At 42.3% G+C, this 21,527-nt stretch overlaps 1 protein-coding gene across 2 annotated transcripts in view; it reads left to right on the top strand.

Moving 5' to 3' along the window:
* Positions 1-17,073, top strand: part of SOCS6 (suppressor of cytokine signaling 6) — a 60,118-nt gene extending 43,045 nt beyond the window's left edge. The window contains exons 2-3 of one of the 2 annotated variants that reach the window (XR_005212232.1): positions 10,586-14,086; positions 16,928-17,073. Coding sequence is in view for 1 of the 2 variants with exons in the window: in XM_037806215.1 (XP_037662143.1) it covers positions 10,712-12,319 (1,608 nt within the window). In the remaining variant the exon portion in view is untranslated. Of the gene's footprint in view, positions 1-10,585; positions 16,410-16,927 lie in introns of those variants that run through there. The other variant, XM_037806215.1, reaches the window with a different exon arrangement.
* The last annotated feature ends 4,454 nt before the right edge of the window (positions 17,074-21,527 follow it).

Raw genomic sequence — 21,527 nt, 5'->3', positions numbered from 1 at the left:
CTAACTCCTCAAACCACGCTTTCCAATCGATAAACCGGCCGGGTGGCAAGCAGGAGCGAGCCAGCTGAAGGATATCAGCAGGTGTATGATTTAGGGTGGAGAGGTTTTCAACCATGTTCAAGGTGTAAGGGGCGTTGGGGCCGTACTGATGGACGGCTTGCCTCAGCTCCTTCAAGAGCTTGTAATCATAGGATTCATGCAGATTACGACCTTGGTGATTGATGATGACTGGGAACATTTCGGGGGCTGGTTCGGGTTCGAGCGGTTGATAGCCGCCCAAAATGCCAAAAGGTCTGAATGTGGTAAAAGGACTCCACTTCCAAAAATGCCTCCTACTGTTATTTAGGGGTGAAGGGCCCGGAGGGTCCGCATAGTCGGGCGGGGGTTCCGGGCGTTGCGAGGGAGGGTCAGGGTATCTACTCGGCATGGCCGTCAGAGGGAGCCCTCTACAAGGGCCCTTTGTGGAGTCGCTTAAACTGTCCACCGGATGCAGGTGCATCCCTAGGGGCGCAACAGTCGTCGCCGGTGGGGCGGAGGGCCGCGTGGGTGAGATAGGAGGTGCCTCTAGCTCAATCAGCGGAGGTGCTTCCGGTCCTTCGTCTGCCTCGCTTTCAGATTCTGAGTCAGAACTATCAAAACTAGTACTCGACTCTGGCGGCTTGCCCTTACGGGTGCCCTCCGCGGATGAAACGGACTGAGTTTCTTGGAGCGCATGTCGCACCTGCAACAAGGCAGCAGGCGTGGTCAGGCCCATGGCCGACTCCAGCTCAAGTACAGCACGAACAGTCTCCCATATAAGGACCAGGACTGGGTCCAGACAAATGCCCGTTTGGCGCGCTCGGTCTATATCACGGCCAAGTTTCATCCAAGAGGGCAGGTTGAGGCCGCCAGAGCAGGGAAACCAGGGGGCAAAAGTGGCCACATCATCAAGGAATCGTTGGAGAGAACTTTTCTTAACTGAGATACCCCGCTGTTTCAAAAGGGTCTTTAAGGGGGTTAATAGGGGTGAACTCCCAGACTGCCCCATGCTTGCAGTCGGCGCTATCTCTTAATCACTCGGAGAGCTCTTCCGAGTCCCCGGGGCTACCTGAACGCCCACGGGCCCTAGTCCTCGTATGGAAAGGGGTGCTTACCTTCTCGCGGTGATCAGTCGCGGAGGTCAAGCCGCGAATCCCGGGAGCACGTCTCCGTCGGGTCGAGGGGAACGAGGGGTCGATTGAGGAGTGTGTCCCCGTACGGGCCACCACTTGTCCGGCGCTTCTCCGCCCCGCCTCGAGTCCTCGGTCGGCCGGCGATGGGGACCAGAGAGATAAGGGGAGAGAGGGTGCGGACAACGTCTTACCCGGAGCGCTTGTGATCACTCAGGACTCGCAGCGGTGGAGCATGTAGGCTTTTAATGGGACTAGGCAATACAGGTTCCACCCGGGGCGAGACTCCTCGGGGGAGAACAACCTCGATGCGGCCGTCAGGCGCGGCTCCTTGTGGGCTGTCTCACCCTACCCCGTCCGGGTAAGACCTTTTATACATAATTAACAACCAATAAGCTTCTAGGCTAGTATCGCGTATACAGGATTTCGATTGGTAGGAGCGGGTGGCGGATACATGCGTCACTATGCGGAAACAGGATGCAGGTGCCATCTTGGCTCACTCGGTGGGCGGGGGTAACTCTAGAGCAGGCTGCAGCGCATACGCTAGGCCCGATTCGGGAGGCGGCTTTCCACAGAGTGGGAGCCGGGACCGGGCGGGCCGCTGGGCATTACTCGATCGCGGGCTCGGCGCCGGCTCCCCGGGCAGCAGCGCAGACGCCCGCGCCCCGGCACCCCTCGGCCGGGTGCTCGCGGCTTCCCAAACGGCACACACACGCGGCCCGGTACGAGCCCACCCGGGCCCGGGGGCTTCCCGTGCGCAGAGCACCCGCCCGCAGCGGCGGCGGCGGCGGCGGCTTTCCACACCAGGATATGATCTATTCTGGAGAAAGTTCCGTGAGCACTAGAAAAGTATGTGTATCCTGGTGATTTGGGATGTAATGTCCTGTATATGTCTGTTAAATCTAATTCATTTATCAGATTGTTTAGGTTTTCAATTTCCTTATTGGTCTTCTGTCTGGTTGATCTATCTATAGGAGAGAGTGATGTGTTGAAGTCTCCCACAATTATTGTGGAAACATCAATTGCTTCCTTTAGTTTTGCCAGTGTTTCTCTCATGTATTTTGTGGCACCTTGATTGGGTGCATAGACATTTGCGATTGTTATTTCTTCTTGCTGAATTGCCCCTTTTATTAGTATGTAGTGGCCTTCTTTGTCTCTCAAAACATCCCTGCATTTGAAGTCTATTTTATCTGAGATTAATATTGCTACACCTGCTTTCTTTTGGCTGTAGCTTGCATGAAATATTTTTTTCCATCCTTTCACTTTCAGTTTCTTTGTGTCCCTATGTCTAAGATGAGTCTCTTGTATGCAACATATTGATGGTTCATTTTTTTTGATCCATTCTGCGAATCTATATCTTTTGATTGGGGAGTTTAATCCATTTACATTCAACGTTCTAACCGTGAAGGCATTTCTTGAATCGGCCATCTTATCCTTTGGTTTATGTTTGCCATATTTTTACCTCTCTCTATTAATATCCTTTATTGTACCCATACCGAATCTCTTTAGTACTGAACCTTTCTCCAAGTCTCTCTGTCCTGTCTTTGTTTCTCTGTCTGTAGGGCTCCCTTTAGTATCTCCAGTAGGGCAGGTCTCTTGTTAGCAAATTCTCTCAGCATTTGTTTGTCTGTGAAAAATTTAAGCTCTCCCTCAAATTTGAAGGAGAGCTTTGCTGGATAAAGTATTCTTGGCTGGAAATTTTTCTCACTCAGAATTTTAAATATATCGTGCCACTGCCTTCTCGCCTCCATGGTGGCTGTGGAGTAGTCACTACTTAGTCTTATGCTGTTTCCTTTGTATGTGGTGAATTGCTTTTCTCTTGCTGCTTTCAGAACTTGCTCCTTCTCTTCTTTGTTTGACAGTGTGATCAGTATATGTCTCGGAGTGGGTTCATTTGGATTTATTCTATTTGGAGTTCGCTGAGCATTTATGATTTTTGTATTTATGTTGTTGAGAAGATTTGGGAAGTTTTCCCCAACAATTTCTTTGAATACTCTTCCTAGACCTTTACCCTTTTCTTCCCCTTCTGGGACACCAATGAGTCTTATATTTGGACGTTTCATATCATCTATCATATCCCTGAGGTCCATTTCGATTTTTTCAATTTTTTTCCCCATTCTTTCTTTTATGCTTTCATTTTCCATTCTGTCATCTTCCAGGTCACTGATTCGTTGTTCAACTTCCTCTAGTCTTGTACTATGAGTGTCCAGAATCTTTTTAATTTGGTCAACAGTTTCTTTAATTTCCATAAGATCATCCATTTTTTTATTTAGTCTTGCAATGTCTTCTTTATGCTCTTCTAGAGTCTTCTTGATTTCCTTTATATCCCGTACTATGGTCTCATTGTTCATCTTTAGTTCTTTGAGTAGCTGCTCTAGGTGCTGTGTCTCTTCTGGTCTTTTGATTTGGGTGCTTGGGCTTGGGTTATCCATATCGTCTGGTTTTTTCATATGCTTTATAATTTTCTGTTGTTTTTGGCCTCGTGGCATTTGCTGAACTTGATAGGGTTCTTTTAGGGTTTGTAGACCTATTGAAGTCCTTATCTCTAATTTATCAGATCTACAGCTTCGTGGAATACACTTTCTCTAACTAACCAGCAGGTGGCGTCCACGAGCCACCTGTTCTCCACAAGCCAGTTCTCCCCTGCTTAGCCTTTTTGGTGAGTGGGGGAGTGAGTCTTGTGGGGCCCAATTGGTATACCAAGCTTGCGTGTGTAGTTGGTGTTGCCAGCCCTGTATGTGGGGCGTGTTTCTGGGCAGTCGGGGAGGGGGGGTGGCCCTAAGAATCAAATCTCCTTGGTGATCCTAGAGTTTTAAAGCTGCTGCAGTAGTCTAGTCCTTCAGTTCAGTCCTGCCACAGTTTGTCTCTGCCACTGACCCAGAAGTCCTTGGTATTGGCGTATGGCTCCTGAGACTTGCAAGTGGGCCCCTCTTCCAGGCTGTGCACCCCGGGTCCTCTGTTGAGGGATGACTGTGCTATGTCACAGGTGAGTGCCGTCCCCCCAGGGCAGTTCTGGGCTGCTGGGCTGTGTAGGGAGGCTTCCAGTCTGGTCAAGTGATGGCTGAGTGGGGCTTTGTTAATTCACACTGCTCCACCTTCCCAACTATGGGACAATCAGCTGAGGTTGCAGGGAAGGCTAATGTCCACGCCCAGTTTTGTGGTGTGTGCCTGTTACTTGAAGCACTTCCGTCACACTGGGTTGTCTGGGGCAGCTCTGGGCTATGGGGCTGGCGAGGGGCAGGAGTGTTTCCTGTCCACCAGGATGATGGCTGTGAGCGGACACCCCCCTTTTCTTGGGAAGTTGTGGTGTTTAGTGAATTTTCTCAGCCACTGGATTATTGCCTTTTGTCTCAGAGCTCTCTTAGTTCTGCTCTTGACTTGAGGTGCCCAAATTGAAAGTCTTTGAAGCTTTCTGTATTGGGCTTCTTAGAGTAATTGTTTTAGAAAAAGAAAAAAGGATTAAAAAAAAAAAAAAAAAAAAAAAGGCCCTCCTCAGAGATCTAATGTGTTACTGAAATGCTAAGAGACAAAGCAACCAGGGCCATTAAGGAAAGGTCCACAGGGCAGAGAGATCAGCTTTGCTTCGGGATTTGCATATGCGCCTCAAGGCCTGAGCTCCGCCCTTCCCCTTTCTGTGTTCACCAGAACTCCAAAAATCCTCTGCTTTTATTTTGGAGTTTTTCGTGTTGTTTTTTTTTTTTCTATGCCTGTCTCCTCTCTGCTGGGCTGGCTGCTCTCAGATTCTCTGGTGTCTGGTCTCAGTCTGTCTATGGTTGGAGTTTGGATCAGTAGAATGAGTTTCCGATAAGGGCTGCCACTGCAGTTCTCCCTTCTCCTTCCCGGAGCTGACAGCCCCTCCTCCCACGGGACTGAGCCTGGCAGGGAGGGGTGTGGGTCCCCTGGCCGCAAAATCTTACAGATTTCGCTGATCTCAGCAGTTCGACATTTTCATGAGTGTTGTATGAAGTATGCCCAAAGACAGATTGCTCTGTGGTGTCCAGTCCACGCAGCTCCTGGCTTTCTACCTACTTTCCTGGAGGAGTAACTAAAACATACAGCTCACCAGTCTGCCATCTTGCCCCGCCCGCAGACATGTTTTTTACTGAGCGAAATGGAAAGCCACTTAAGAGTTACTCTTCCTGCAGTTTGGCGATTGGAGAAAGACCAAAGAGTATGTGGGTAGAAAGTTAGGTTACAGAGCCTTTTTACAAGCTGCCCAGGTCCTCCAATAGGGCCTCTTACTTAGGCCTGCTCTCCACATTGCTTCTTGCTCTGGATCATTCTTTGTTTTCTGTACCTGCTTTTCAGAACTTGTGTGTAGGACCCCCTAAAGCTTGAGCTTGTGGTTCGGACTTGTGCGTCAAATGTTACCCCCACCCCAAGGTGAGTCTGTGTATTCCTAGCCATGTTATCTGTTTTCTCTGCCCCCGTCACATTTTTATTGCAATACAGTAGTATACCCATAACTGGTGGATCTAGAAGAGTCTGCAGCTACAGCTGTCTTTGCCAGGTATCATGTTGAACCATTTAGTAATTCTAAATGAGGTTGAATGTTGTTTTAATGCCACTAAAATTATATCATGAAACTGGGTTATTATGAAAAATTACTTGCAAAAGGAAATTATGGATGAATAAAACCTTCCTATGCAGTTGAATCATGTTTGAGTCCTATCCAGTGTTTCTGTGTTGAACTAGGGCCCTCTCAACCCAACCATGTGAATTACTGGTGAGTTACTAGTACAATTTGGGTAGCCCTGTCCTACAGCTACAGATGATTCCAAGTACCTTTTAATCTCTCCCTTTAAGTAAAGAAACTGCAACCTCATTTTACATTTTAAGAAACTTTAGTTTTGGGGTAAGGCAGTTGGAGAACACTGGTTTTTGGTTGTTTTGTTTGCCAAAGTTACCTTTCTAGTGAATTTGTTTGTGCATTGGGGAGGATGATGGGTGGGCTCAAAACTGGGATGTGTACCTGAAAAATATATAAATTAGACCACGTTGGTATTTAAAACCTTTTAGTCACTTCTCACTGCACTCGAGAAGTGCACTGAGGCACAGGGGGCTCTCTGGTTGGAGCTGAAGTCCCTCCTCAGTGGTCCCGTCACAGGCCTGCTTTGGCCCTGTTCACAGAATCTGAAGTAGGAACCCGGTGTTCTCTCGTTGCTCCCTTTCATGGTTTGCTCGTGTAGTATCTGTCTGTCCTGCTCAGGCTGCTTCCCCGTGGGCGGTGAGCACCATGGCAGGCCAGGATTGCTGGGGCTCTCAACCAGCAAGGGGTATTTTTCTTACCGGTGACAAAATATTTTCTGAAGACACGCCTCTCTGTGAGTCACAGACTCTTTTAAGAATCTGTGATCGTGACCCTTAAAGAAAATAACCTATACAAAATGCTGTCTGTGAGTTCAGGAGGTTCACAGATTCCTTAAAAACCATGTGGGTTTCCCGAACCACATTGACTTGATATTGAAAGAATATTTGTTTGGTATCAAAGAATTTAAGCATATGTATTAAAGATCTATTGGTAGTTCTTGGTTACGAATATAAAAATGAATAAGACATGGTCTTTTCTATGCTGCAGTCTAGTTGGGGAGATAAAATATGAATAAAACACAAGCAATTCTCTGTCGTCATGTGTCACATGCTATTAAAGAGGTACAGATTGCAGCTGTGGAGTCCAGAGAAGGAAGGGAGAACTCCCTGCTGTCCAGGTGATCAGGAATGTTCTTGTCAGGAAGCCCCTGAAAGGTTGGCTGGGGAAGAGGAAGAGGGCGTCCCTAGCAGGAGGGACTGGCCTAAGCCAGGGACAGAGGAGGGAAAGGAAAATGCCTTCGGGCTCAGATTGAGACACAGCCTTCCCTCCCCGTGTGTTAGCTGGGCCTGACCCTGTAGGTTAGGTTTGAACTAAATGTATTTGCTTGGGTGTGAGACATGTTGGGTGGCACTGCTGGTGGACCGTATATAGGCCATTCTGGATATCGATCCATCCATCCAGCCTAGAGTTTGCTGATTCTCAATAATTATTGTAAACAGTACTTTCTTTGCAAAGTCCCTGTTATTGGAGCTACAAGTGTTTTTCTCTTGTATTCACATCCTTTAGTTTTATGGATATTGGTAATTAAGTTTTCCTTATCTTTATGTTAATTAATGCCCCAGTTTTTTGGTGGACAAAATTGGGTTCATTGCTAGTGAGCCAGAAAATTAACAATTAAAACAGTAAGGTTTTATTGTCTTTCAGTCACTGTTCTCAGTCTAAGATAAATATATACAATTTCTACTACCAAGAGGAGTTGTACTTAAAATTTCTCTCTGGTTGAGAGGTTAATGGAGCTTTTGGTATACTTAAAGTTGACATATTCTTCTTAGCTTCTCAAGAGAATTTGACAAGTGAGGTTTCAGTACCTTTTCAAATGTTATGGAGTCTTTTCAACTGAAGCTTTGTTGTTTATGCTTTTTGTGTCCTGTTTTAAGAAATTCATCCCTATCTCAAAAGCACAGAGATACTCTTATTTTGTTCTAACAACACTTGGTTTTTCACAATTAAATCTTTAATGTGCCTATAATTTATTTTTGTGGCTGGTCTGAAGTATGGAATCTAATTTTTGAAAATGCATAACCAGTTGTCTCAGCACAATCTCTTAAGTAGTGTACTTTCCCCATTGGCTTGCCCCTCTGTCATCTGTCAGGTTTCTATACATACATGGATCTGCTTCTGTGTGTGATAGTGTTTCTTTATTTACAAGGATTTTTGTAAATATTTCCATGATAGACACATTTCTTGTATTATGACACTGTTTTATAGTTATTTGGAATATCCTTTAGAAGCAGCAGCATTTGCAGCTAATTCGCTTAAGGTTCAAACATTCTGAAAACTTAATACTCTTAAGGAGCATCAACAGCAATGTGCATGCAGGTTGCTTGAAAATATTTTTCCTTACTAAAATATTTGTGGAGAAAGGTAAATTGCTATGAAGTTAGTGTTGAGGTGCCCCGGGTGGGAAGTTCTGGCGGGCACTGACGAGGCACAGGGAAGCTGCCTTCACTGGGACACCATGTGCAGGGCCGGTTCCTGCCCACTCTGCCCACCGAGCTGGCTGTGCGGCTCGGACGCAGGCTGCACGCGCTGGCTTTTACTGGAAAGCCAGTTTACTAATTTTAACTCACATCGCACATCAGCTGCTTTCTAATGACAGGTAGTAAGTAGTTCATCTTATGTCAACAAATATTTCTAACTCCTACCACATGATGCTTTTACTTCTACAAATGTACCTGTTGCAACCACAGTGTATGATTCTTATTCTTGTTAAAAGAAATTAGATTGTGGAATCTGTCTTACTTTGGGGTACAAAATCTTCACTGTCTACACAAAACTAGCAACTTGTCAGCTAAAATGTATTCTCATTATATTTTTTTGTTTATGAATGGCCGTATTTTCATTAAACAAAATACATATTGTTAACTTAAATATTATTTTGTCTGGATGGAGGATAATGGACTTGGACAATGAGTTCATTTAAGATACACAAGTCAATTTAGTGTATAAAATAACTGATGCTCCAACATTGTGAATGTAATTAGTACCGCTGAATGGTATTCTTGAAAATGGTTAGAATGGGAAATTTTATATTGTATATATGTTACCACAATAAAATTTAAAAAACAGCAGCAACATAGAAATGTACAGCACAAAGAGTGAACCCTCATGTGACCTGTGGACTTCAGTTAATAATATAATAACAGGGTTCATCAGTTGTAACAAATGGATCACACTAATGCAAAATGTTACTAATAGGGAAAACTGTGTGTGGGGAGGGCTATATGGCAGCTATACTTTGTGCATCATTTTTCTGTAAACCTACAGCTGCTGTAAAAAATAAAGTAACAGGCACTCCAAATATCTGTATGTATTTTTTTTTACCACTTAAAAAATGTAGTATGATAATAAGACTTAAAAATTACTTCTTCCTTTTTGGAGAGAATATTGCTGGTCCCCTGATAGGTTGTCTGACCTGAGTGGTTTTTAGTAAGAAGAATGATTTTATGCAGATTCCATCTAGTGCTCACCAAATCATATCTATAACTAAAAGTAGATATTTGTGAGATACCTCCCCCTCCTCTCAAGTTACTGTGTCATCATGGTGTATTGCTAAGGGGTTTGTATTATGATGTATCCATTCACGTATTACTGTCTCCTGGGTTACGAGAGTGTAAACAGTTTATTAATCTGCATATTATCACACAGTGCTGGGCATGGAGTAGGGGCTTAATAAATATATAGTGAATTAATGAGTGTGATATAGGTTAGAGCTATGATCTTTTGCCAAGAATCTGAACAATGCTGAACTGATAGATGGGAGATCAAGATCTTACTTTTGTTTTTATTAGCATTTGCTCATGTTCAAGCAAACCCTCTTGTCATGCCATTATACTTTGGTGGTTGCAGAAAAGGCAGAATATGGCTACAGAGGAAATAAAATATTAATTGCTAGTTTAAACGACTGCTTTTCGTAAAGCCATATTACAATAGTTGGTATGACTTATGGGACCAAAACTTTTTGCTAGTTAAACGACTGCTTTTCGTAAAGCCATATTACAATAGTTGGTATGATTTACGGGACCAAAACTTTTTCCTATGAGATGATTTTCGGAAAGTCTTTAGAGAATTGAAATCATATCATTTTAATCATGGAACAGTGTACTAAAAAAGTTTAGAAAGTATATTTCTGGATACAGGAATTTTACGGAAGTAAAATAGTGAAAATAATTCTGGAAATTTTTTTCCTTCTTCCAAATAGATCTAAGCTAGACTTACCTAGTTTTTATGGGTACACCATAGAGATGAACACTTCATCCTGCAGGCATTTGACTTTACTTTCTTCTAGGTGCTGGCAGAGCACTGGGAAGGGGAATGTGAATGAGCCTTATTCTCAAGGAGCTCAAGAATATGGAGGGAAAGTGTCTAGACTTGTTCCAGATGACACCACAGATTATGGAATTCTTTTAAAGTATGCATGAGTTGTTGAGGAGTTGACTGTTCGTTGTCCTCGCAGTGCTACCTAGTCTTTATTCAGTGTTTTACTGCTTACTGAGACATACAATAGTGAGTTAGTGCTGAGGCTGAGTGTGGGTCTCTCTAGAATGGAGATAGGAAGGATATGGACACTGACCTATGCATTAAGGACAAACAAAGAGCAGCGGGCAAAAGAAGAGAAAGTAAATTAGGGTTTGTTCTTTAAACATCAAATATTTATTGAATGCCTGTCAGATAGTAGGAAGTAGTTTACTGTGTTGCGTGAAATAGAAAAATTCCCCTATCCTCCCAGAGCTCACATTCCCCAGAAAATACTCAGGCATTGCTGTTCAGAAGCTAACGCTAAAATTGTGAGTAAAATAAAACTTGTGGAAATATTTTTTAATGTTATTTTTTTTTTTCTCCCCAGAAAATGGCTCCAAAGGTTAAAGGAAGCTGGAAAAATACATAGATGCAGCATTGCAGCCTCTCCAGATGTTTGGGGGATAAATACTCTGCAGACAAATTGATCCCCTGGATTAGGTAACCAGTCATAATGAAGAAAATTAGTCTTAAAACCTTCCGTAAGTCTTTTAACTTGAATAAAAGTAAAGATGAAACTGATTTCATGGTAGTTCAGCAACCAGCGCTAGCCAGTGATTTTGGAAAAGATGACTCCTTATTCGGTAGCTGCTACGGTAAAGATATGGCCAGCTGTGAGATCAACAGTGAAGATGAACGCGGTGGGAAAAACAGATCCAAGAGTGAGAGCCTCATGGGCACGTTGAAAAGGCGGCTTTCTGCGAAACAGAAGCCGAAGGGCAAGGGCAGCGCGCCCGCCGGGAGCCCCGCGGACGAGGACGCTTTCTCCTCATCGTCGGCGCCCATCGTCTTCAAGGACGTGAGGGCGCAGCGGCCCATGCGCTCCACCTCGCTCCGCAGCCACCACTACAGCCCCACGCCGTGGCCCCTGCGGCCCACCACCTCCGAGGAGACGTGCATCAAGATGGAGGTGAGGGTCAAGGCGCTGGTGCACTCGTCCAGCCCGAGCCCCGCGCTGAACGGCGTGCGGAAGGACTTCCACGAGCTCCAGGCCGACGCCGTGTGCCAGGAGCAGAGCGCGGCCCTCAAGAGCTCGGACTCTCCGAACCGAGACCTGCGGCTCCATCTGGACGAACATGTGCCTGTCGTTATCGGACTTATGCCTCAGGACTACATTCAGTATACTGTGCCTTTAGATGAGGGAATGTACCCTTTGGAAGGGTCACGGAGCTACTGTCTGGACAGTTCTTCTCCCATGGAAGTTTCTGCCGTTCCTTCCCAGGTGGGAGGGAGCTCTTTCCCTGACGACGAGGGTCAGGTGGGCCAGGACTTAGTCACCGCCCCAGACATCTTTGTGGACCAGCCCGTGAGTGGCTTGCTGATCGGCACCACCGGCGTCGTGTTGCAGAGCCCCAGAGCGAGTCACGACGACGTCCCTCCACTCTCACCATTGCTACCTCCAATGCAGAATAATCAAATCCAAAGGAACTTCAGTGGGCTCACTGGCACGGAGGCCCACGTGGCTGAAAGCATGCGGTGTCATTTGAATTTTGATCCTAACTCTGCTCCTGGTGTTGCAAGAGTTTATGACTCTGTGCAAAGTAGTGGTCCTATGGTTGTGACAAGCCTTACAGAGGAGCTGAAAAAACTTGCAAAACAAGGGTGGTACTGGGGGCCCATCACACGCTGGGAGGCAGAAGGGAAGCTAGCAAACGTTCCAGATGGTTCTTTTCTTGTTCGGGATAGTTCTGATGACCGTTATCTTTTAAGCTTGAGCTTTCGCTCCCATGGCAAAACACTTCACACTAGAATAGAACACTCAAATGGTAGGTTTAGCTTTTATGAACAACCGGATGTGGAAGGACATACGTCTATAGTTGATCTAATTGAACATTCAATCAGGGACTCTGAGAATGGAGCTTTTTGTTATTCGAGGTCTCGGTTGCCTGGATCTGCCACTTACCCTGTCAGACTGACCAGCCCGGTTTCACGGTTCATGCAGGTGCGCTCCTTGCAGTACCTGTGTCGTTTTGTTATACGTCAGTATACCAGAATAGACCTAATTCAGAAACTGCCTTTGCCAAACAAAATGAAGGATTATTTACAGGAGAAGCACTACTGAAAGATTATGAGAACCCTGCATCTTGCACTTTGGGAACAAGTAAAAGAGATTGAAATATAGTTTACAGACTTTCATTGCTATCGAAATCTTTTGCTGCCATAACTATTTCAGTTTTATGTGTAAAGAGTAATCAGTTTGTTTGGGGGTGGGGAAGTGTCAGCAAGTTGTCTTGGGTTTATTTTAGTTCTTTAAAAAGGGATGTCTTGAGGTTTCAGAAGTGTGAATTATTTTTCATTAATGTGCAAAATAATCACAATGTGAATGATCAGATTCTCCCTTAACACCCCTCCCCCCCACCAAGTCCTTTGCTGCTATCCACTGTGATTTTTATGCATTAAAAGCACATTTCATGTGTATTCAACCCTAAGTAAGTTTAATGAAACTTAACGGAATAAAAATTATGTCTCTCTTTAAATGGCCCATTTTAAAAAGTAGTGTTGAAGAAACCTGCGTGATAAAACACAGAACTTACATATACACTGAAAGTGATTTTTTTTTTTTACTCTCATTCTTTAGAAAGGTTTATTTAGAATGAGGGATTCACATAATTTTGGGCAATGAGAAGCAGATCTGCAACATAATTTTACAACACATCCTTTTCTAAATTATTTTTAACGTTCTCATTTTTTTTGGTTGTGAAAGTTGAATTTTTCTGTTGCCTTCATTTTTCAACTTGTGATTTGTCTGTTTTTTTAAAAAATGGCCTTACATTAAAAATCTTAAAGAAATATATACCACCAATTTAGAAGTTGTTGCCTTTTCTGTCATTAAACTCTGGTACAAATTGGCATAACATAAAGACCTATGGAACTAGAACTGTAATTAAAGAAGTGTTAGATGATCATAGTTTCCTGTGATACCAGTTTTTGTTATCTGTACTTTTACTTTTCGTAAAATGTTTTATCTGTGATTTCTTTAGCTTAGTCAAAATTTTCTTGGGTGAAACTTGATTGTGCAACTAATTTTCATAAATGAACTGGATTCTCTTGCAACATTAAAGTTGAGTTTTTCCCTCATACTCATATAACACGTTTTTAATGTTTCCTGGTATATAAAATTTGGAATTGATTTGGATAAAAAGAAAATATTGTTTTGAAGTTGGATTTTTCTTTTTCTTTTATGTAGTTACTATTAAAATGTGCTAGACTGGACCCCTCCTATCCCTCCTCCTCCCCCTGGAAATGATTGTAGTTGACGAAGTGTGGAAATTGTGGAGCATTATGGAAGAAAAATTTTAAAACCATATCAGATATATGGAAGTCTTGTTCCCTATATATCTGCCATTTAATAATCATTTTTTGTTTCTTTTTAATTTAGCTAAGTCTCAAGTCGTTTGGGATCATTGTTAATCATTTTTTCCCTTTGAACCAGTCTTCAGGCTGATGGTGGGGTTATCACCAATACTTTTCAGTTATTTTGAGATGCAGAGTGTTATTCATTGCACAATACTGCCATGTAGTATTTTGGATTGCCCTTGCAGAAAAATGATTCCAGTTATACAGCTTTAAAGGAAAGTGTTTCCATCTCAGATGGGACGTGCACTTGGAGGTGTTTCTTCCTTCTGTTGGTCACTTTTCCTGTCTCTGCCCCCATTGAAACTCAAGGATAAACATCTTAGGTAAAAGCTAGTGGCTTTGTCATTCAAACATATCTATATCCTTGTTTGTTTCTCTGTTTGCCTTTTAGGGTCAGAACTGAGATATTACCAAGAAAGGCACATGCCATAATTATCATGGTGTCCTGGTATTTTGACTTAAAGGGGAAAAGGTACTTAATTTTAGTGGACTGTTGATTGTACCTTGTTAGAAAGACTCCTCTTTCCTTTTGCTGATGTTTTCACCTAATATGATGGACTATGGAGAATACTGTAATAATATAATTTAAGTGTTCACTATAAGCTATTTGGGTTAAGAACTATTACAGAGTTTTAAACTTGTTATCAAATTAATGCAAGACATTTAAACTATTTTTTTTTTTGCAAAACTATTTATTTTTAAACAATTTAAAATATATCTAGGGTGAGTTAAAAGTCCCTGTGCATCTATATTAGATGGCAGGAATTGTCAGAGAGTCACTGTGTATTAATAATAAATGTTGAGATGGCTTCTCTATGTTTCTAGAAGCATTTACATGTTCTCTTTGTGAAATCGTGGTGCACAGAGGCCTTTGGACTGCCCTGAACCCCACTTCATCATGTGGACATAGCCTGCTCCCCCCATTTTCCTCATGGTGCCATGTGTTTAAGATCTAGCCAGTTAGTGTCAAGTGAAGATTATTCTGATTTTCATCTAAATTTATTTAAAAGTGTATTTGGTGGTCTTTTTGATGGGCAAGACTTGATACTGTTCTAATTCGGAAAGCAAATTTTTGATGTGCTTTTGTATACCCATAATATAAAATACTCTAAAACAATATGTCCTGCTATAGTCTAATTTGGAATTACTAGGTTCTGATAGTGTATTGATGAAAATCAAAGTATTTGCCAAGAAATTAAATGCATAAACAGAAAGGAAAGGGGTATTGGAAATATTTTCTGTTTTAGGATAGAGAGATACTCATTTGGCATAGGTAGCATGGCATAATAGGAAGGATTGGTTTTATATGAGAGGAAAACAGTTTGGTTAAAAATGGAAGGGAAAAGAGAGAGAGAAATATTCATCCTGTAATTTGGCCTAGATACAATTTCATTACGTTTTTGGATCCTATTGAATGGTGGCTTAGGTGACATGTAGACGAAACCTCTAAGTGACTTTTCAATTTGTGCTTCTAAAAATCTGTATTTAAGGCATGAAAAAGAAGAAAATGGGAAAGCTGTACCAATTTTCCATAATAAATGGATCAGAGTTTTTGTTTTTGTTTGTTTTGTTTTGAATCAAATGTTTCATTACAAAAAATGATGGAGGCCAGAGGCTATTTTCAGACTTACTAGGACACTATAGTGCATTTTTACGAATAAGAAAGCGATAGAAAGTACTTGAAAAAGCTCTCACTGTTTCTTTCTGTCTAAGAAAAACTGTTCTCTTTCTACTTGGTGCAATAATTTGAAAATTTAAGTTTAGAAGGTCCAAAATACTTTTCACAGGAAAGATCATAGAACTAAAAAGTTTTTAAGGAAAACAGCTACACAGGGCAACCACCTTGCTCTTAAAAAAATAAGTGCCAAAAGGCTTAATCATTGGCGTATAGGAAATAAAATATAAAGTATACATTATAATTTCTGAGCCAGTATTATTGAAACAGGATAAAAGTTACTAAAAATCTTAAATAGATTATATGCAATGTCTGCTACTGCTACGAGTCTAAATATTTTTCTTAAACCTTTCAGAAATGCCAATTTTAATTATACATGCCACACTATATGATGAGAGATATTGCTTTATGAATGATTCAAAATAATAATTTTCATTTAAATCTTAAGTTGGCATTTCTTCAAATGTGAATTTGTAATTTGAAAGTGAAATCACATTACCAGCAATAGACAGTTTGGTTAAATATTCTATTAAGGAGCAATCACCAGTTCCATAAATAACTTTAAAATTCTAAAAGCATTGGTACGCGATTAATCACACATTTGATTTCTTTTAATACTTTTTTAATCCTGTAAAGGTTTTTTATAAGCATTCTTTTTATTAATCAAACATAATATGGCAAAATGTGTAGTTGCTGTTTCTGAAAAGTGTTCCAAACTCTACATCCAGAGATATGAAAAAATTCTTATAGAATTTTGTAATAAATATACATGTTGGGTTAAAGAAATTTTATAGTCTTGTTGGAGTGCCATGAAATTAATACTTGCAATCCAGATTGCTGTAGTTTACACTTTTTCTCTATGTTTCAAATCAGGTGTATACCATTTGTATGAGAACACCACAGAATGAATTATCCAAAGTCCATTGATTTTAATATGTGTTTTGGTTTGTAAACAAATTATAGTAATTTCTTGCACATTTTTGGAAATTAATTGTATAAGAATTTATGTATCTGCTTCTAGATACAGTGTGTAAATAAAAAATTTCACAAAATTTGCCTTGCAATCTATTTCATGATCTGATGCATTCAGCTTCTAATTAGTACAGGGTTTACTGGGTAAGTTCTGGATGTCCCATGGACTGGACCCAGGTTGGAGGAGGGGCAGCAGATTTTAGTAAGAAAATTGTGAAGTGTTGCCACTGTGGTTTTGTTGTTTTAACTCATGAGGGATGTCAAACAAATTAGGAATCCACCAATGTTGTTAATATCCAAAAGCTATTTGACATAAAAGGCTGAAGTGACTTTGCCATGCATCTAATAAAACAACTAAATTAACTAAAAAAGAACAGTAATAAAATCTGAAAAGGTTAACCAGAGTTGATAAAATGTTGGGATTGTGACATTTTTGAAGGCATAAACCCTATCGTTTAATGGTATTTGGAGGAAATAGAACCAGGTCATCAAGGTTTATCTGTGGAGACATCATTTAGAAATGCTGTCATATGGAATAGTTCTCTAATATTTGCATATCTACTGAATTTAAACTTTATGTTTTTAAAGTTCTTAAACATGTTGGGTTAAACAGGCTTTTAAAAATTTTGTTGTATGACATATAGCAAATCTTTTTTTTTATTGTAGCTAATTCAAAGATGAATTTCAACATGACATTGTTCAGGATATACCACAAATTTTGAAGTTCTGACATCGTTTTCCATGGAGCAACATTGAGTTTAATGTCACACTTTGTCTGCTGATGACAGTGATAATGGAATAAAAAATATGAGAAGAGCAGTCGGACCTCAGAAATTGTGTGACAGACCACACTTAGTAAACTTGCACTCTAGCCAGGCAAACATGTTTCCTTCTAAATAAGAGTTCTATTTCCTCTTTATCAGACCCCTCTCCAGGGTAATCACTGGCAAAGGTAGAGGAATGGGGAGTGCATGGAGGCCGGTGGGTTCCCCACCGTGAGCTCTGACTGAACACCCACTCTGGAGAGGGAGGGAGGGGCTGGAGGAGAAGACACTCCGAGGAGGAGTGAGACTGACCGCCCCAGCTGCGGATCACCTGCTGGGAGTACTGAGCCTCCCTTAGAACTTCCTTAATTTATCTTTACTTGACCTTGGACAATTTCTTTTATTCCCTGCCACCCGCACCTTTAAATTCTTAATATATTTTTTTTAACCTTATTGGGTTTACTTTGTTTCACATGCTTTTGCTAGGCTCTCAACTTTCAAATCAAAAATATTTTAACTTTTATTTCATTTGAATTTTGCTCCTTATTGTCTGCTATTTTAACTTCCAGTCTAATTTTTAATATTTAAACTTCATTTAAAAAATATATCTTTAGTTCTTTTAACTTATTTTACTTCAGTCTCCAGTTCTAAGGGTTTTTCTAATCTGAACCATCTGTAAAAAAAAATTTAACTCCTGTGTTCTTACTTTCTTCCCTTCAGCATGACTAGTCTTGCTAACAGGTGTGAAGATGGACGAGTAGAGACAGTGGAGAGGGTCTGTTTTTCCCCAGTTGTTTCTGCACGCTGCTTTACCCCATCCAACCCCTTCCCCAGCGCATTCTCAAAGACTTCTTTTCAAAGGACCTCAGCAATTTCACAGGTTCATTCTCTCTCAAGCCATGTGCTCCTTTAGGGAAGAAGCAGATTTGATTGGATGGAAGTATTGATTCATGACATTGTGCAATAGGAAGGTAAGTCACAAACCGCCAGATATACTTTGGATCTAAAGGAAAAGTGTGCCTATTGCATATTAGAATACGATGACAGGAGGAATCAAATCCAGGGACCCCGGTCATGGCTGGGCCTGGCACTGTCAAGAAACCAGGTAGAAGTGAGCACCTGATAATTGCCTTCTGTGAGCACAGTGAGTTCAGCAGCCAGGGTCTGGAACCACTGCTGTTCCACGCTGCTTTCCTCCCCACTTCGTACCGGGCAGTCCCACCACCACTTCCATAAGGACGGTGGGAGGTGGGGCCCCCTTGGGAGTGGCTCCCCCAGATCATAAAGCCAAGGAGGGTATGGCTACAGCAGGGGCTATGAAGTGGGCCAACTGTCCTGTCTGGAGGCTCTGCTGCGCTGTCCAAGACTCCTCTAGGTAATTTTGGCTTGCAAGTCAGGGTAGATCTTCAGTTGAAAAGAGATGCTTACTTTTTGATCAGTCATGGATTTCTCCACACCAAGGAAGGCCTTGCAGCACAGAGCATGTATAAGGCTGACTTTTTCTGACCTCTTCCTTGATTCCATGAGACCACTAGGGCTGGGTTATACCAAGCCTGGGCTGCAGTGTCATTTATATAGTTCCTTAAATCTCCTGTTGGATTCCATTTTAGGCCTGCACTGAAGAACATCTCTCTTCCCTTGCCGAGGTCTGCCCCCTAGTCAATAATCTGCCCTCTGGCCTTCCCACCCGTCGGTTTCGAAAGATGACATCTCTGCCTTCTCCATGAGAGACTTCCTCAGAAGCCACCTATTCTCCCCCAGATGCTTCTGCCATTGCGGCCTCATTTCTTTCTCCTCACTATGGTCCTTGACAATCTTGTTTTCTTGTGACTGGCTGGCGTAAGCCCCTTGGCCCAGAGAAGAATTGCCAGCCTAATAGTGGCTGTGGGATGTGACAAGTTGCCTCATAAACCAATGGATGCATTTTTTTTTTTTTTAACAGAAGATTCCATTGCAATAAACTAAGGTTCTCCTGGAAGCTAGTCAGTGGAATCAACAGGTAAAACTAGAGAGCTGTAGTTTACACTATTCCTCTCTGAATGATAACAAACTCAGATATTGTACTTAATAGATACTGGTATGGTAATACCTAAAATACATAACTCCTTAAATCCTCAAAACCCTGTGCAAGGCAGGCACCTTTATCCTCATTTGATAAGTTCAGAAATGGAGGCACAGAGTCTGCCCAAGTTCACAAAAGTGTAAATGACAGAACCAGTTGATAAATTTGGGCAGCTTGGCTCCAAAATCCATGTTCTGGTCCCAATGCAGTAGTACTTCCTCTATTCAGGGTTTTATAATATATAAAGGCATAGCAAATGAATTACCTACTCCTTCTCCAGGGGACTGCTCTGTAACCTAAAAAAAGAAAAAAATATGTAAGTCAATGCAGAACTAATGATTTATGGAGGCCTAACTGGTAGCTTAGCTAATGGGCTTCACCACTTACTGCTTTCCCTTGTGAGCCCCTTGTTCTGGTTTGCTAATGCTGCTGGAATGCAAAACACCAGAAATGGATTGGCTTTTATAAAAGGGGGTTTATTTGGTTACACAGTTACAGTCTTAAGACATAAAGTGTCCAAAGTAACACATCAGCAATCGTGTACCTTCACTGGAGGATGGCCAATGGCATCCGGAAAACGTCTGTTAGCTGGGAAGGCACGTGGCCGGCATCTTCTCCGGAGTTCTGGTTTCAAAATGGCTTTCTCCCAGGATGTTCCTCTCTAGGCTTCAGCTCCTCAAAAATGTCACTCTTAGTTGCTCTTGGGGCATTTGTCCTCTCTTAGCTTCTCTGGAGCAAAAGTCTGCTTTCAAAGACCATCTCCAAAATATCTCTGTAAGCTGAAGCTCCTCTCTCCTCTCCTATGTGTTCTTCAAAGTGTCCCTCTTGGCTGTAGCAAGCTTGCTCCTTCTGTCTGAGGTTATATAGTGCTCCAGTGAACTAATTCAGACCCACCCTGAATGGGTGGTGTCACACCTCAATAGAAACTATCCAATCAGAGTCATCACCCACAATTGGATGGGTCGCATCTCCATGGAAACACTCAAAGAACAATCTAATCCACACTGATACGTCTGCCTACACAAGATTACATCAAAGATAATGGCGTTTGGGGGAACATAATGTATTCAAACTGGCTCATTCCACCCCCTGGACCCCAAAATGACATGACCTTTCCATACAAAATACATTCATCCCACAACAATATCACAGACACTTAAATCATTTCAGTAACAATAGTTAAGTACAAGATCCCACCAAAATCAGTTACAGACATGGTCTGTCCAGAAGCGTAATTCCCCCCCTCTAGCTGTGGACCTGTGAAATTTAGAACAAGTTATGTGCTTCCAATATACAAAGGAGGGACAGTCATAGGGTAAACATTCCCATCGCCGTAAGGAGAAACCGAAAGGAAAACAGTGAACAGGAACAAAACAGTTCCTAAAACCTGCAGGGCAAACTCCGTTAGATTTCAAAGTCTGAGAGTCGTTTACAGAATGACATTGCATCCTTGGGGCTTAAGAGGGCGGGAGTCCAACCCTTTCCAAAGGCTTTTGTGGCAGCTTTTTTCTCTCCAAACGCTTGGGTGAGTCTCCAACATATCCACACATTGGGGACACCACCTGTTTGGCCCCACTCTCCTCAAACATTGGGGTGCCACCCGAACTCGACCTCTCTGGGGCAAAGGCTCTACCCTCTCCGAATAGTGGGGTGGTGGCCAGGCTCTCCCCAATTCCCTTGGAATGTGCTCCACTCTTTTTGGGGCCTGGGGTGGCAAAACTCTCCTGGATCATCGAGATGGAAGGCCCACCCTCGACGTCCAGGGCAAACTCACCCTTTCCATGCGTGTGGGCCACTCCACTCTCCCAGCCCGAGACTCTTGCTCCAGACCTCAACCTCCATGGCTCTGTCTTTGAAGAAGTTTTTCCTTCAATTTGTTCCTTGCCTGTCCCCTCCAGTCTGGACTAGTAGTGGCTCCATCTATAAAGATCTTGCAAAAATTCTGTTGGCTTCACAAGAAGCACATGGGTCAAAGCCGTCAGACAGTAGGACTTTCCATCAATCCTTTCTGGATAATTCCATCTCCGATCCTGTCTTGTACTGAAATGGCGGCTGGGTTCCATGATTGGTTACATCCTCATGTTGGGCTGTAGGTTCTGGGGTTTCACACCCTGGAAGCCCAGAGTTTTTCAGGCCATCAATTTCTGGTTTCTTTGAAACCAAGAGTTCGTTTCTCAGCTTATCTCTGTCTTCTGGCATTTTACTATAAGCTGCAAGTAAAAGCCAGGCTACTTCTATATTTTGCTTGGAGATCTCATCAGCTAAATATTACAGGTCATCACTTTCAAATTCTGCCTTCCATCCAACAACAGGACTCAATTTTGCCAAATTCTCTGCCACTTTAAAACAAGGATTGCCTTCCTTCCAGTTTGCAAGAACACATTCATCATTTCTGCTCAAGGCCTCATCAGAAGTTTCTTTAGAGTCCATATTTCCACAA

This window comes from Choloepus didactylus, chromosome 16, assembly GCF_015220235.1.
Source record: "Choloepus didactylus isolate mChoDid1 chromosome 16, mChoDid1.pri, whole genome shotgun sequence".
NCBI classification, from domain to species: Eukaryota; Metazoa; Chordata; class Mammalia; order Pilosa; family Megalonychidae; genus Choloepus; species Choloepus didactylus.
The sequence above is the reverse complement of the archived record's forward strand: the minus strand, read 5'-3'. Positions and strand labels throughout refer to the sequence as shown.